This window comes from Tursiops truncatus, chromosome 9 (assembly GCF_011762595.2).
Source record: "Tursiops truncatus isolate mTurTru1 chromosome 9, mTurTru1.mat.Y, whole genome shotgun sequence".
NCBI classification, from domain to species: Eukaryota; Metazoa; Chordata; class Mammalia; order Artiodactyla; family Delphinidae; genus Tursiops; species Tursiops truncatus.
In genome coordinates this window covers 3,090,766-3,106,074 of record NC_047042.1, presented here as the reverse complement: position 1 = coordinate 3,106,074, position 15,309 = coordinate 3,090,766, and the positions used below count along the sequence as shown (strand labels likewise).

Sequence of the window (15,309 nt, the reverse complement as noted above, 5' to 3'; positions counted from 1 at the left end):
CACATTTACTGTGTCCACTCCCCAGGATCTTAGAACAACGTGGGTGATCAGTAAAGACCAAACAGAAGTTGACTGCATGAGACTTCAGCCTATTGCATTTTTGACGGGTCACTTTATCTGTAGACGTGTATAATCAGCTTTAGTCAAATTGATTTTTTTTTCTGATTATGATGTCTATTATTATATGCCTATTATATCTGTATGTCTAGTGTATGTTATATTTTTCTAGCTTAAAATACATATGTGTGTAGTGTATCTGTGTCAATATTCATATAAATATATGATACTAGATATTAATATATTTATGTGGGTATTTTGTCTTCTTAAACAAAAATGTGATGTCTTGTTTTCTGAGGGTTTTTTTTTTTTCTTCCTTTAAATTGGATTGTTCACAAGAATTCCAAACCACTTCCCTTTAAGAAACGTATTAGTGCCTTGCATTCAGGTCTGTTTAGAATCCTTGAAAGACAGTGTGTATATTAGATTCCAAATTGAGACCCTCACTGCTGTCCATTTCCCCATGTTGGTAGCAGTTTGTTCATTAGCAAAAGAGATTGGAAGGTAAATTCATTTTTCCAGGCATTTGATATTCCTATTCAGTGTGCCCTTTCCCCCATGACCCACTGAATTTTGGAAGAAAGACCCGGTCCACACAAAATCATGCCCTGCTGCATTCTAGTATAAACACAGCTGTGCAAAGATGCGCTCACGGAATTCTGCCTGCCGTGTTTTCCAGAAGACGGTGCGCCTGGTGGTGAACTACCTGCGCACACAGAAGGCGGTGGTGCGCGTGAGCCCCGAGGTTCCCCTGCAGAGCATCCTCCCAGTCATCTGCGCCAAGTGCGACGTCAGCCCGGAGCACGTGGTGCTCCTCAGGGACAACGTGGCCGGTGAGGAGCTGGAGCTCTCCAAGTCCCTGAACGAGCTGGGGATAAAGGAGCTCTACGCCTGGGACAACAAGAGAGGTGAGGCCACCCAGCGTCTCAGACGCGGCGCCGCTGGCCCTCCGCGCATGCGTCGTAGCACAGAGCGATGGGGATGGGCGTTTGCAGGCCTCTCCAATTTTGTCCAAACCAGAACGGGAGTGGGCGGGAAATACAATACATGGATTGCAGTTATACCTCTTTCCCCCAGTCGTGAGCATGCTCGTTACCCCTTGTCTCCCGTGAGCTTCCATGAGATACGTAAAAAGGGGAAAGGTGAGAATACTGGCGCTTCTGCTCTAAAAGAACTTATCAGAAGCCACGTGTGAACCGTATTCTCCTGGATTTCCTTTTCAGTTGCCATTAAATACTCCCAGGTCTCAAACGTTGCTCCTAATCGAAACCAGTGGCAGAATGCAGTGAGCTGTTCCCTAAACCTGCCCAAATGCAGTTCAGTCCCTGGAGACAACACGTGCTGCTTCCCCTCTATCCTCCTCCTCCCGTGAAGGTGGTACCAGCCTGAGATCACAGTTAGTAAGAGGCTCTGGCTTGAGCGACACCTCGAGGCCAATGTTGGTACAAAGACTGTTGTGTAAGCAGAGTTCCCTGATTGACACAGGGGCTGACTGTATTTGAACAACTGTGAGACCAAAAAAAAAATATATATATATATATATATAGTTAATATTCCTTGACTTTAGAATTATTAAAATGGACTTCACAAAAGTGTCTATTTTAATGAGCTCATTTGATATCCGTTGGCTTTTATTTCACAAATATTGACCAGGTTGGGCTTTTAAAATACACACATATTCAAGTTTTCATGTTTTTCTACAGTTTTTTAAAAATTTTTCCCAATTAAAAAAATCTGTATTTTCTTATTACCAAACTGTAATGGTCACAGTGGAACCTCCCCTTCCCCCAGATCTCCTCCTGAAGGTTCTGGACCCTGGGTCTCATTCGACATTCAAGAAAGAGTTTTAGCTCAGTCATGTACAAGAACATAGACTATTTATTCCTTCAAAAAAAAGTGTTCTGGCATTTGAGAGTAATGCATCTTGTGTTTTATCCGGTATGTTTTTAAAACACAGAGAAGATGATTCTCAGCACCTTCTGCACGGGCCTGGATGTTGCCGCTGTGTCTGTCTCGTTATATCGGCCCTATTTAAATTTGGTTTCTGGGAATCTTTGGAAACAGAGCTTTCATTTGGAAAGACAGAAAAAGAGAACGAAAGACAAAAGAAACATTGCCCCACATTTAAGCATGTGAAAGGAAAAGTCTTCTGCAAACGAGTATTTCTGTTATGTGCTAATCAATCGGAATATCTTGAAAGGTAGCTGTAGAATCTAATACCTGGGAAAAGCGTATGAAACCAGTCTCCGCATTAAGGAGTGGGCCCAGCAAGCCCGTGGGTGGTCTTCTGGGCACACGGGTGAGGCGGAGAGAGCGGAAACTGCCCTAAGTCTGGACCTCCCTCTTCTGACCCCGGCGCAGGGCAGGGCAGGCTGTTGCACGCGGAGAAATAGCTGTCCCCCAGCCCCTGAGTCCTCCTCTGCACTGCCTCGGGCACCCTCCTGGGGACCCTCGTCCTGGGACCCCGGCAGCCTCCCCAGACAAATAAAGGAGCATCACCTGGCATGGCGAGGATGTGCCCTGCCTGTGGCCAACATCCTTTTCGTCTGGACCATAATGTGCCATGTGGGCTGTGAAATATTTGATTGTCATCCTTGCCAAACGCCTCCATCCCATCCTACTGACAGTCAGACATTTGAGTAGAGAAGAGAACATTTCTGTCCGTGAGGAGCTCTCTTCTTTGCCCCTCTTGGGTTGCGCCCCCTCCCAGCTGGCAGCTGCTTGGGGAAGGGTAAAGGCCACGGGCAGGAGATGTGTTGTAGGCAGAGGCCCGCCCTGTTCTGGAATTCCTGGCGGCGGCAGCTTGAGAAAGCGGAAGGCTTTGCTGCCACCTGCTTCCAGGATGGCGCTTAGCAGCCAGACAGCTGCGGGATTCTAGGGGATCCAGGCCAGGGATGCAGGCCTGCTTTGCACTTGGCCTTCTCCTGCGGGGCACAGCAGCCTCAGTCCAGGCTGACACAGGGACCAAGGCCTTGTCAGGTGCTGCCGTGGGTCAAGAAGCCTGTCTTCACTCTCTGTTGCCTGCCTTTTCCAGTTCTTCTGACCAAAACACAGTCGGAGCCTTCCCTGAGCTGCCGAGGTACAGTGAGCCCAGCGCTGCCCCGCCAGCTGCACCTTGCATGGCTCTGGGCTAGGACGATGCACGGGGTGACCTGAGGGGATGCAGGGCAGCACCTCTGGGGGCGTCTGGCCAGGCTGAACTGAGGTTGTGGCTTGGTTTCTTGACTCCCTGGTTGACTAAGAGAAGAACGTCCCTTGGGCAAGGGTTCGTTGTGTGGTTCTGATTGGTGAACAGTGAGGGAGCTGTTTGTAGAAAACGGCCCTTTATGAACACAGAACTTCAGGGCAGGGCAGAAGTGGTCCATGCAGGAGAGGCCCCGTGCCCTTCTCACCTGTGCTTACCTGCCCTCAGGGTCCATCCTGCCTTCTGCAGAATCTGGGGCAGTGTGGGTTGTGAAATCTGACCTTTTCTGTCATAGACAAGTATGTAAATGACTGGTCCAAATTTTGCATTCATTTCTTATAAATTATATATATATATGTATGTATTATGTATAATACATACATCCACATGCATGCACATACGTACATAGGCGTGTATGCACACACATTTGTATTGGGACTTATATAAATCTTTTGGACTACACACACACACACAACACACACACACACTCCAAGAGAGTCATTAAACTCCCAATGAGTGTTTGGATTTTATAGAAATTTCTGTCCATGTTCGGTAAAGTGTTTGACATTAGACTTTGTTTCAAAGAGAAAAAATGCAGAAAATCTGGGCTTTGTTCTGGAGCCACAGACCAGGTGTCGTGTCTGACAGTGGTCTCCCTTCATGTTCCTCACCTGTTACCTCCTCCGTCATACGGGGCGGAGGGATGCTACAAAGAGAGGGACTCTCTTTTAAGAAGCACCACAGACACTTCTCCAAAGAAGACATACAGATGGCCAACAGGCACATGAAAAGATGCTCAGTATCACTAATTAGTAGAGAGATGCCAATCAAAACTATGATGAGGTATCACCTCACACCAGACAGAACGGTCATCATTAAAAAGTCTGCAAATAACAGCAAATGCTGGAGAGGATGTGGAGAAAAGGGAACCCTCTTACACTGTTGGTGGGATTGGTGCAGCCACTATGGAGAACAGTATGGGGGGTCCTTTAAAAAGCTAAAAATAGAATTACCATATGATCCAGCAATCCGACTCCTAGGCATATATCTGGAGAAAACTCTACTTTGAGAAGATACATGCACCCCTATGTTCATAGCAGCACTATGTGCAACAGCTAAGACACAGAAGCAACCTAAGTGTCCATTGACAGACGAATGGGTAAAGATGAGGTACATATATACAAAGGAATATTACTCAGTCATAAAAAAGAATGAAATAATGCCATTTGTAGGAACATGGATGGACCTAGAGATTATTATACTAAGTGAAGTAAGTCAAAGACAAATACCATGTGATATATCACTTATATGTGGAATCTAAAAAAAAAATGATACAAATGAACTTACTTACAAAACAGAAACAGACTCACAGACATAGAAAACAAACTCAAGGTTACCAAAGGGGAAGGGTGGAGGGGATAAATTAGGAGTTTGGGACTAACAGATACACATACTACTATTTATAAAATAGATGGCCTGTTGTATAGCACAGGGAACTATACTCAATATCTTGTAATAACCTATAATGGAAAAGAATCTGAAAAAGAATATATCACTCTATATATCTGTATCTATCAATCAATCTAGCTAGCTAGCTAGCTAACTGAAACTAACACAACGTTTTAAATCAGCTATACTCCAATTAAAAAAAGAAGCACCATGAATAGATAGTTGGTTTGAGCAGAAAACTCATATATACGAAGGCTTGATCAGTTCTGAGTGATCTGATCTGGGGATATTGTAAGGCTGAGGGCAGTGGGGAAGGTGAATCAGAGCTCTTTTGACTGTTCTTTTACGACCCCCATGATGGGGATGGTCACTTACAAACGTGCACATTTCCCTGCGATGCAGACCCAGTTTCCCCTCTTGCATGTACAAGCTTGGTGACCCTGATCTGGCCCCCGACGGCTTGCTCCATTTCTGCATCCGGAAAAGTGGACGTTTTCAATGAGCCAGTCCTCAAGGGCCCCTGCAGCGTCCTCCATCCGTCCACACCCCTCAGCTCATCCGTATCACCTTCCAGATCACATCCAAACGGATGAGACACAACCTCCCCTGTGTTTTTATTCATATCTAAGTCATAGTAAATGAGAGTAAATTGAAACAAAATAAACTCCACGCTCAAATTGCCATCCACTTAGAACCACGGCTTCTAGGTCTTAACTGGCGTGTTTTCTCCAGGCCTGGCTGCGACCCAGGCGGGGCACCTTGGGGGTCTTGGCTGATGGGAACACGGTCAGGAAAACCAAGTGATCTTGCCCTGCCCTGCAGCCCATCCTTCCGCAGTGCCTGCCAGTCTCAAACCTCACAGAAGGCCCCATCGGTCCAGAATCTCCGAGCCTCACCTTTGAGATTAGACCGTCTGGTTGGGGCCCAGCTCAGAGCCGGGCAGCTGTGGGCTGTGGCCTCTCGGTCCCCTTGGGGCGGCTCTGTGCCCCGAGCCCGAGCCTCAGTCCTGGGGCTGGTGACCAGCCACTCCCCCTGTCCAGGAAGAGAAACGAGAGGCTGAATCTCTGATCCAGTCTCACCGTGGTGTGGCTGGCACAACGGCCTGTGTGCCAGTGATGTGTTCTCGCTCCCTCATCTCTCAGGCACTGTCATATCCTGCACTTGCTACATCTGTGTCACATAGCAGTCAATTCTAGAAACATCAGAGGCACAAACATACACGTTGGTGCATACTTTTGTCCACATATAGCTTTACTCTGCGGCACAGAATATTTTGCTACAGGCTCTGGGCCTAACAGAGGGTTTTGGTGCAATTAACTGTGAACCCTACGTGCACGCGTGTTTCCGGGGGGATGCATGTCTCACCACTGAAGCCGGTCCCCTCGCTGGTTTGGATGTCATGTGATGTGGGGACCGCTGATTGGCCTGGCTGAGCCACCTGCATGAAGCTGAGAGGCCTGGTTCCTGGGACTAAAACCGGAGCCTTTGCCACTGACAGAATGCAGGGATTCAGGGGCTTGGTTTTTGCTTCACTGGGAGGACAGTATTACGTTAATGCATGTCACAAAGGCTCCGACTTCCGCGCCTGCCTTCTCGAGTTGGAATATGAAATTCTTGCTTAGCAGATGAGCAGCCCACCGATATTTACCTGGTTTGGGTTGGTATCTTGGTGGCAGAGTTTGTAAAATCCAGTCCACATTTTTCCACCAGTGGTTTGGTGGTCCAGCAGTTGGCAGCGGTGTGGGGAAATTAATTTTTCAGTCCTTCAGCAACACCTCAACATCTTCTCTTCTGGCCGTATCTGTGTGCCTTGGAAGACAAGAACAGGATGAGCGGATGACAAAGGCCTTCGGAGTGTCATCGATCCATGAATAATGGTCACAATGGTTGTGGTGGCACTGAGGGTGCCAGGCTTGGTCATCTGAGTCATCTTCAATCTGCAGATGGGGAAACTGAGGCCCAGTACGCTCCCATGATGGCATCCTTAAGCTCTACTCTGCTGGCTCTCAAGTGTGGTCCCCACAGCTTAAGCATCCCAGGGTGGGGGGTGCTTGTTGAGTGGGGAGTGCTGGGCCCCATGCCCAGAGTCTCCCATATGGGCGTCTGGTGCGGCCCGAGGTCCCAGGGATGCCGCTGCCGCCAGTTCTGCCTTGCCCTGGAGACCGTGGCCCTTGGCTGTGTCGTCACCATCCCGACTGGCCTGGGCTTTGGTGCCCCATCGGGAACTCCAGAACATCCTTTCTAGCTCGAAAATCCCGCTGAAGAAAACCCCAGGAAATGGAGAAGATTGAGGATTTAGAAGTCAAGAATAAAAAAAAACAATAGAAGAAAAAACAGGTCCCCTAGAGAATGTAATGAAAAAGGAAAACATCCTGTTTGAGGTAGAGAAGAAAAATCGGGGGACATGGGTCATGGAGGAGCTGACTTGGTCATTTCAGATGTCCCCTGGGTAAACCATCACTGTTACTCCACGTTCTGGAAAGGAGTGGGCTCCTCAAGCCGGGAAGCTGTTGATGTAGTTTATTTAGTTTGCGTTTTTACCGCCACCCTCGTAATTCTTAAAGCAGATGTTTAGCACAGATGTCGCAGTCCCGAGAGCCGTGCTGTCCGGTCTGATGGTCACAAACCAGGCATGGCCGTCAGGCACGAGGCATGTGGCCGGTGCAAGCTGAGATGTGCCGTGATGTGCACAGTGCATTTTGAAGGCTTAGTACCAAAACGAATGTAAAACACCTCATTAATAATGTTATATGGATTATGTGATGGAATACTAATATTTTAGATCTATTGGGTTAAATAAAACATTATTAAAATCAATTTCACCTGGTTCTTTTTGGTGCAGCTGTTGGAAAATGCAAAATTACGTATGTAGTCCCTTTAATTTTTGTTGCACAATACTGCCCTAGAACTTCTGGATTTATTCGGGGTTTTTTTGTTTTGTTTTGTTTTGTTTTTACAATACTAAAGATTATAAGAACCTTTAGAGATTTCCTAAACCCAACTGGAGGCTCTGGGTGGCTCAGAACGCTTTGAGAGAAATAGTTTTGCTCTCTTATAAGAACTAAAGTTTGAGACTAGAGTAAAAAAAAATCATTTGTTGATATTTTTAAAGTACTTAATCTAATGTTTCATATGCTGAAAAATAACTTAGTACTTTTTTTTTTTTCCCCAGAAACCTTTAGAAAATCATCACTTGGCAACGGTGAGACAGATAAAGAGAAGAAAAAAATTCTGGGATTTTTCAAAGTTAATAAAAGAAGCGATAGTAAGGTAATTGATTCAGTATCAAATATCAATCAAATTGACCTATGATTCTGCATTCTGTACAGACAGTTTCTTGAGATGTTTGTCCTCAGCCTCTCTTGGAATTTATCTAAATACACGTAGGAGTCCTCACTCCTTCAGGGAGTAGGGTGCGTGTCGTGTCAGTATGCACAAATGCCTCTCATATCCCACACTTGGTTCCTAAAACAGTGGTCTTGGGTGATGGTGTTTAATTCACCAGCAGATCACGAAGCCATGCACCCTCTCTGCTGGTACCTGCACAGTCCTGGAAGGAGGTTGAAGCTCAGTAAACAGCCTCTGGATGGATGGATAAGTGAATGCATGGTACGGTTAAGTTTATATAAATACCCAGTATCCCAAATGAACCAAATCTTCAGAACTTGTACAACCTGGTGCAGCCTCAAGGAGCTGCCCAGGGGCCGCTTTGTGGAGAAGAACATGAGTTGTTGAGTGGGTCCATTTGCCAGTAAATTTTAGATGTTCCCTGCTCCTCCCCATATGATTTGGGAACATGCTGAATAAGTTAATTTTATTGATCTGGTTGGTCTTAGTTAATAAATCCTAAAACCGTAATTTGGGTACAGTGTTATAAAGTCATAGTACAGAGAGTAAAAATGAACACGTTTAAAATCATCTTTGAACCCTCAAGCTATACAGGCCTTCTAACTACCAAGAAAGGAAAATGCTTGTGATCTCTATTGTGTTGGTTGAAAAAGGTTTATTTTGCTGGGTCAAGTATTTTCTCTTAACTAGTAGATGGCACTAAAAAAGACAGAACCATCGTGGGGAACGTTAGTCTTTAATCCGCCAGCCGGGTTTGGAAGCGTCCGCCGTCCACGGAGCGGTAGAAGAGGCGTGAGTAGGGTGGACGCACGTTGGTCCAGAGCCCTCCCTGCCCATTGCATGGCCCTTGCATCTGTGCACCAGCCTGCACGTGTCCTGACCTTCCGGAGCCCACGGGGTCAGAATTACCATCCACCCCGTGTTCCTGATGAGGACGCTGGGGCCCAAAGAAATAAACTTGCTCAGGGTCCTGGGGTTAGATCCCGGGTCAGCTTGTGGTTCGGAGATGAGAGGTCAGTGAGAACGCTGGGTGGAAGCTGGCAGCCCAGAGAGGAGTCGCCACCTGAACTAGTGAGAGGTCCCTGTCCTCAGGAATCTCTGCCAAACTCCAGTGAATTGCTCTTGACCACCTGATGCTTTGATAGTGGATTCTTCATTCTCTGTCTTATTACTGATTGTGTGTGTTTCCCCCTGCTTCCATGTGTCCTTTGAAAATCTCTGCTCCGTGTGTGTCTCTACTTAAGATCTTCTGTGCCCTCACCCCACCATCCTGTCCCCCTCCTCTTCCCTCCTCCCCCATCCTTTCCTTTCCTGCCAGAATTCCTTGAAATTACAGATTCAGTTTCACATTTGAATTTCCCTTCACTCTATTAATGTTGGGTTCCTGGTTCCTGTCATCTTTTAAAAAATATTTTATTGAAGTATAGTTGATTTACAGTGCTGTGTTAATTTCTGCTGTACAGCAAAGTGACTCAGTTATATATACATATATTCTGTTTCATATTCTTTCCCATTATGGTTTATCCCAGGATATTGAATATAGTTCCCTGTGCTGTACAGTAGGACCTTGTTATTTATCCATCCTATATAATATAGTTTGCATCTGCTAATCCCAAACTCCCACTGCATCCTTCCCCCACCCCTTGGCAACCACAAGTCTGTTCTCTATGTCTGTGAGGCTGTTTCTGTTTCATAGATAGGTTGGTTTGTATCATACTTTAGATGCCACGTATAAGCGATATCATATGATATTTGTCTCTGTCTGACTTACTTCACTTAGTATGATAATCTCTAGGTCCATCCATGTTGCTGCAAATGGCATTATTTCATTCTATTTTATGGCTGAGTAGTATTCCATTGTATATATGTACCACATATTCTTTTTGATGGCGGGGTAATATGCTTCCTGACATTTGAGGTCAGTTTGCTGGGACTGCAGGCACCGCTGGCCTCTTGGGTTCTCACTATTCTAATTCACAGAAAATCTACCCTTTCCTCACACCAAGATCTCAAGAGCCCTTCTTCTTGTATCTTCCTGCTTTTGAGACATGAAACTGCCAGCGCAGTCAGTAGGAAATCTAGAAATGCCTTTGTTTCAAGCAGCATAAGAGCCGAGTGCATGTGATGGTCTAGCAGGGCATTCTCCAGGAGAGTCTGAAACACCTGTGAAAACGCCACAGATGGTGAGGAAGCCTGGTCTGGGGGTCCCAGGGGCTTTCCCTCCGCCCTACCCCATCTTTCTTTGGTCTTAGACTGGCTAGAAGTGTTTTTCCTTTCTCATACACCTCATCTTTCCCTCTCATTTATTTTATTTTATTTTGCCCTCAACTGCCCTTCTACAGTCGTAATCTTCCTGGATTATTTGTTGTTTGGGGCATTAACCTTTTCCTTCCTTGTTTCTCTCTGTTTTTATTGTTGGAGGTGCTGTGCTAAACGCACCCTCCTTTCATCTTCTATAAACCCGGCGAGAGAGGCCTTATCAACCCCATTGTACAGGTGAGGAAGCCCAGGCTGCACATTCTGAGCAAATCCCAGGGCTAGTGTTGCCAGAATTCGGACCCGCCTGTCTTTCCAGAGCCGTGGCTCTCACCGCCCACACACTGTAGGCTGCCTGGCAAGCCTGGGTCTCAGGTTTTCTTCATTAATAGCAGGAGGGTTTGGAGTAAATTGTTTCTTTTATTTTTAAAAGTTTTATAAATGTGTTTATTTGTTTTTGGCTGCGTTGGGTCTTTGTTGCTGCGTGCAGGCTTTCTCTAGTTGCGGTGAGCGGGGGCTACTCTTCGTTGCGGTGTGTGGGCTTCTCACTGTGGTGGCTTCTCTTGTTGCGGAGCACGGGCTCTAGGCGCGCGGGCGTCAGTAGTTGTGACGCGCAGACTCAGTAGTTGTGGCTTGCGGGCTTAGTTGCTCCGTGGCATGTGGGATCATCCCAGACCAGGGCTCGAACCCATGTCCCCTGCATTGGCAGGTGGATTCCTTCCCTGGAAGGCCACCAGGGAAGTCCTGAGTAAATCATTTTTTAAATGATTTCTAAAATCCTGTAATGCCAAATAGTCTATACCTGTCTGAGAGCAAAATACTAAGAATGGAGACATTTAAAGTTAAAGTGGGTCTTTATTATCTACTTAAAAGAAAAAACTTGCATATGTGTGTGTGAAATCTCAACAGAGAACACGCTTAAAAAGATATCATTTTGGCTGAAGTCAATGAGGGAAGGTATCCTTCCTTGTTTTAAAACTTTGGTATTTTAATGTTCTTTCAACGTGATAACTTTGTTTCATTTTGACATTATTTATTCTCCTAACCAAGTAGTTCTGAAAATACCTTAGAATCACCTTAAGATCTAGTGTAACAATTGGATTCTTGGGTCACATCCCCAAAGATCCTCATTTGGGAGGGCAGGGTGTGGCCCAGAGCTGTATTTTCCAGGGCACCTGGTGGTTCTCTGTCTGGAGGTCACCACACCATCAAGGGAAACCTTCTTTTAAACCATGAAGTGAGATGTCATTATTGTTCACCTTTTATGGATAGGGAGTGAGGTACCTGGTGAGTTATTTTGATGTGTATCCAGTCGATCAGCAATGCAGTGGTAAACTGAATTTAAAACGTAGAAATCCTCAAAACCTACTGAATTAATTGGTTTTCGGAGCTAATTGATCAGCTCAGACCCACTGCTGTTTTCATATTGCATCTCTTCTAAGCAAAAGAGATGCTCTGGGGAAAAAGACAAAATGGAAACTCACACTCCATGAGTCATGAATTCCAAAACTGTGGTTGTCAGATCTGTGAGCACTGCTTAGGGACTATTTTAGAACAGCTTTCAGGTTCCTAAGAATCGTGGCCGTGGATTACAGCTGTTTATGCAGATGCTGCTGCCCTGCGGGACGGCCAGGCTGGCGTGGTTTGCTTTAATAATTGCTAAGGACAACTGTTCTGTGTGATGCTGCTGTCACCTGGAGATGACGGGGGTCCTGCTTCTGTTCCAGGCAGAGCAACTCAGGCAGCCGGGGGCAGACAGCGATGAGGATGCCTCCAAGTCCACACTGGGAAGGGGCTCGAACGTGAGTACTAACACCGCAGGGGCTTCGCGCTAACCTCGTGGGGCTTCTGGCAGCTTTGCACCACCTTCCGGGAAATGAAATTATAGATTAGTTTAGTTGTTTTTTGTTTTGTGGGTTTTTATAAACTAGATAGTTGCACAAAGCGTCATGTGGCTTCCTTGTTAGTTGCCCGTGGTGCATTCAGAAGATGAGGAATGTGTTACTTTCCGAATGTGTTAGTTTCCAGTTCTCCAGCCCCCGCCGGCGTGATCCGGAGGGCCCTTCATTAGCGTAACTGAGTTACACCGTCTGAAACCACTTCCCTGCATTCTCAGGAGCAGCTGATGGTTTTGGAGCCACACAGCCTGTTTCCTAAATTCTGCAGCCCTACGTTGAAAGAATTTTTTAAAACTTTCTGTGCCCTCGCATTTCAAAGCTGGCATACAAAAAGCTTCTTCATAATTTTAAATACTTGAAGGAAAATATTTCATAGCATCTTATAAATATTGACATTTTAAATGTATCTAATAAAGTTTGATACGATCACTTTAAAAATCACATAGATACATAGACAAATCACAGAGACAAACTCTTCTATAACAATAAAACATGTTGCATTATTCTTCTTTTTTCTTGACTTCACATTTCCGCACTGGTCCCATGTAAAATTGTATTCTATTCAATATATATTTTGTTTTTAAAAGTCTGTTTTAAATAGTTGAAATGAAATGTGATACAAAACAAGAATGTCTATCTAAATTAGGTTTTTAAATTTCATGTGATCATAAAACTGTGGGTAGGAAAATACTCTTCTAGATTGAGTTCTTATTACAATTGCAAATAAATATAAACAATATAAATATATTAACAACTGCTGATATATAATTGTTAAGCGTGAAAAGGAAATCTTTCTTGAAAAGATACCTTTTAATAAGATGAAAGGTAATTTTTAAATGTATTCCATATACCCATGAATGAACATCATTTATGGATAAAACCAGAAAAGCTTCAACATTAATTGTGTGACTCTTTCTGTTTTTATTGGTTTAAACCCTGAGGAAATATTTTGCATAAATAAGTACAAGAGGATGAAAAAGGTTACTGCTATAACAGTGCCTTTCAATTCTTTGAAGTCCTTCTGGTCAATCACATAGTGATCTATTATCAGATATTATTTTGATTGATCTTTTATCTGTACCTGACTAGGTTCTCGTTTAATCGGTCAATAGCCAAGATTTGGAAGCCATTTGACTTGCCAGGGGGATTGTTACTCAATCACACGAAAGTTATTGACATCTGGGAGGTATAAGAAAAACACTTTATCAAGATTTCTCAGATAATAATTACACTCATTACTCAGAGGCACTTTGTCTTTTTTAAAAATAATGTTTGAAGACATCTCTCCCAAAGGAACAAATACAGTAGAAATCCAATAATATATGTTGTGAAAAAAATTTTTTATTCATAAAGTATAATATACATATAAAGAAGTAGTATCATTAAGTGTGATATAGTTTCTGAAATTGTATAAATTGTCTCTAGACACTTAAAGTAAATCAAAATGAGCAGTTTGACATCATAACTCTTCTTTTCATTCATGTTATATTTTTCAGAAGTCTCAAGTTAGAATTACATGTGTCCCAGCTACTGATTTTACTAACATGTTTATCTGAGCTAAGGGATAGCAAAGCTGACCATTTTTAAAAATTGAGATATAATCAACATACAACATTGTATTAGTTTTAGACATACAACATAATGATTTGATGTATGTATACATTGCAAAAGGATTACCACAATTAAGTTTAGTTAACATCCATCCACCCAAAAAAAAAAAAAGTGTGACTGTGTGTGCTGATGGATGTCACAGGCACTTTCTAAACCTAATATATCATCAATAAGTTTTGAGGAAAATGACATATTGTCAGTTTTCACTGAGGAAATTGACATATTGTCAGTTTTCACTCACTTTTGCCAAAATAGTGTTTTTTAGTGAATGTTAAAAATCTCATCCCAGGGCTTCCCTGGTGGCGCAGTGGTTGAGAGTCCGCCTGCCGATGCAGGGGACACGGGTTCGTGCCCCGGTCTGGGAAGATCCCACATGCCGCGGAGCGGCTGGGCCCGTGAGCCATGGCCGCTGAGCCTGCGCGTCAGGAGCCTGTGCTCCGCAATCGGAGAGGCCACAACAGTGAGAGGCCCGCGTACCGCAAAAAAAAAAAAAAAAAAAAAAAAAAAATATCATCCCAAACTTTAAGTCTATTTTTGTCAGGATCTTAGGTTTATAGATTTAGCCCGTTCGATTTATGGAGAATGTCTGCCATATAAATTAATTAGCAAAATGGGCCCTTATTGTCCAATCAAAAAGCCAAATCACATTTACTTTTGGTTAAAAAAAAAAGTCAAGTCATATTTTTAGTTTGAGTGTGTTAATATGTATCCTCCTGACAATTATCAACCTCAGTTCTGAATCTAAAGGTAGCAAGTGTGGATTCTCAGTTTCTCATCCATCACTTTAAAAACACAGGAGTTTAATGCCCTGGACTTGATGCTGTTTTCCCTTTTGATTCCCATATTTTAATGCTCTTTGAAAATCAGCTCTCAACTTTCCTGACAACCAAATCTTGCTGGTTTCCAATAAGAAGGATTTAACTCGTGGTGGGAACTCAGGCCGGGCTGGAGCCTGGGGTGACCGCAGCTCGTCCATAGAAACGCATGTGACCAGTATTCTCATCTGACCCCAAATTAACCTGAGTACAATTACATAATGAGAAGGTCTCTTCTTCAGCTGTATAATCTTCAGCAAGTCTTTCCTTACCATAACCACATCAGCAATGCTGCTTCTTTGCTATAAAACAGACTTAAATCCACTGAGGATGGTTTAAAATGTCCGTGGACTCAATTAGTCTGTAAGGCTTATCTTTTGTCAGCCTCAATTTTGGCCACAGATTGTTGGAAAATGTCTTCTAATATTTCACACACTCTGCCAGCAAACTTTGTGTCTGAGTAGAGGATCTGTTCAACTACCCTGAAGGGCTTGACCCCTCACGCCTCTTTGGTTATTACAACGTGCCAGGAGTTATTGCTTTTTCTACAGCGATGGATGGTAGTATAAGTTTTGCAGTGGGCATTGCTAATCTGTGTGAGATTTTTTTCTTACAAATGCAGCCTAAGAACACATTCATGACATGATAGATAGATAGATAGATAGGTAAACCTAGGCCAAAAGTCCATAGG

General features: G+C 44.1%; 1 protein-coding gene across 11 annotated transcripts in view; it reads left to right on the top strand.

Moving 5' to 3' along the window:
* COBL (cordon-bleu WH2 repeat protein) overlaps window positions 1-15,309 on the top strand; it is a 261,169-nt gene that overhangs the window by 100,702 nt on the left and 145,158 nt on the right. For 6 of the 11 annotated variants that reach the window (XM_019939453.3, XM_019939482.3, XM_019939473.3 and 3 more), the window contains exons 4-6: window positions 737-965; window positions 7,863-7,960; window positions 12,022-12,096. In XM_019939453.3, the coding sequence (XP_019795012.2) occupies window positions 737-965; window positions 7,863-7,960; window positions 12,022-12,096 (402 nt within the window). The remainder of the gene's footprint in view (window positions 1-736; window positions 966-7,862; window positions 7,961-12,021; window positions 12,097-15,309) is intronic. The other 5 variants (XM_019939465.3, XM_019939485.3, XM_033862779.2 and 2 more) reach the window with 3 other exon arrangements.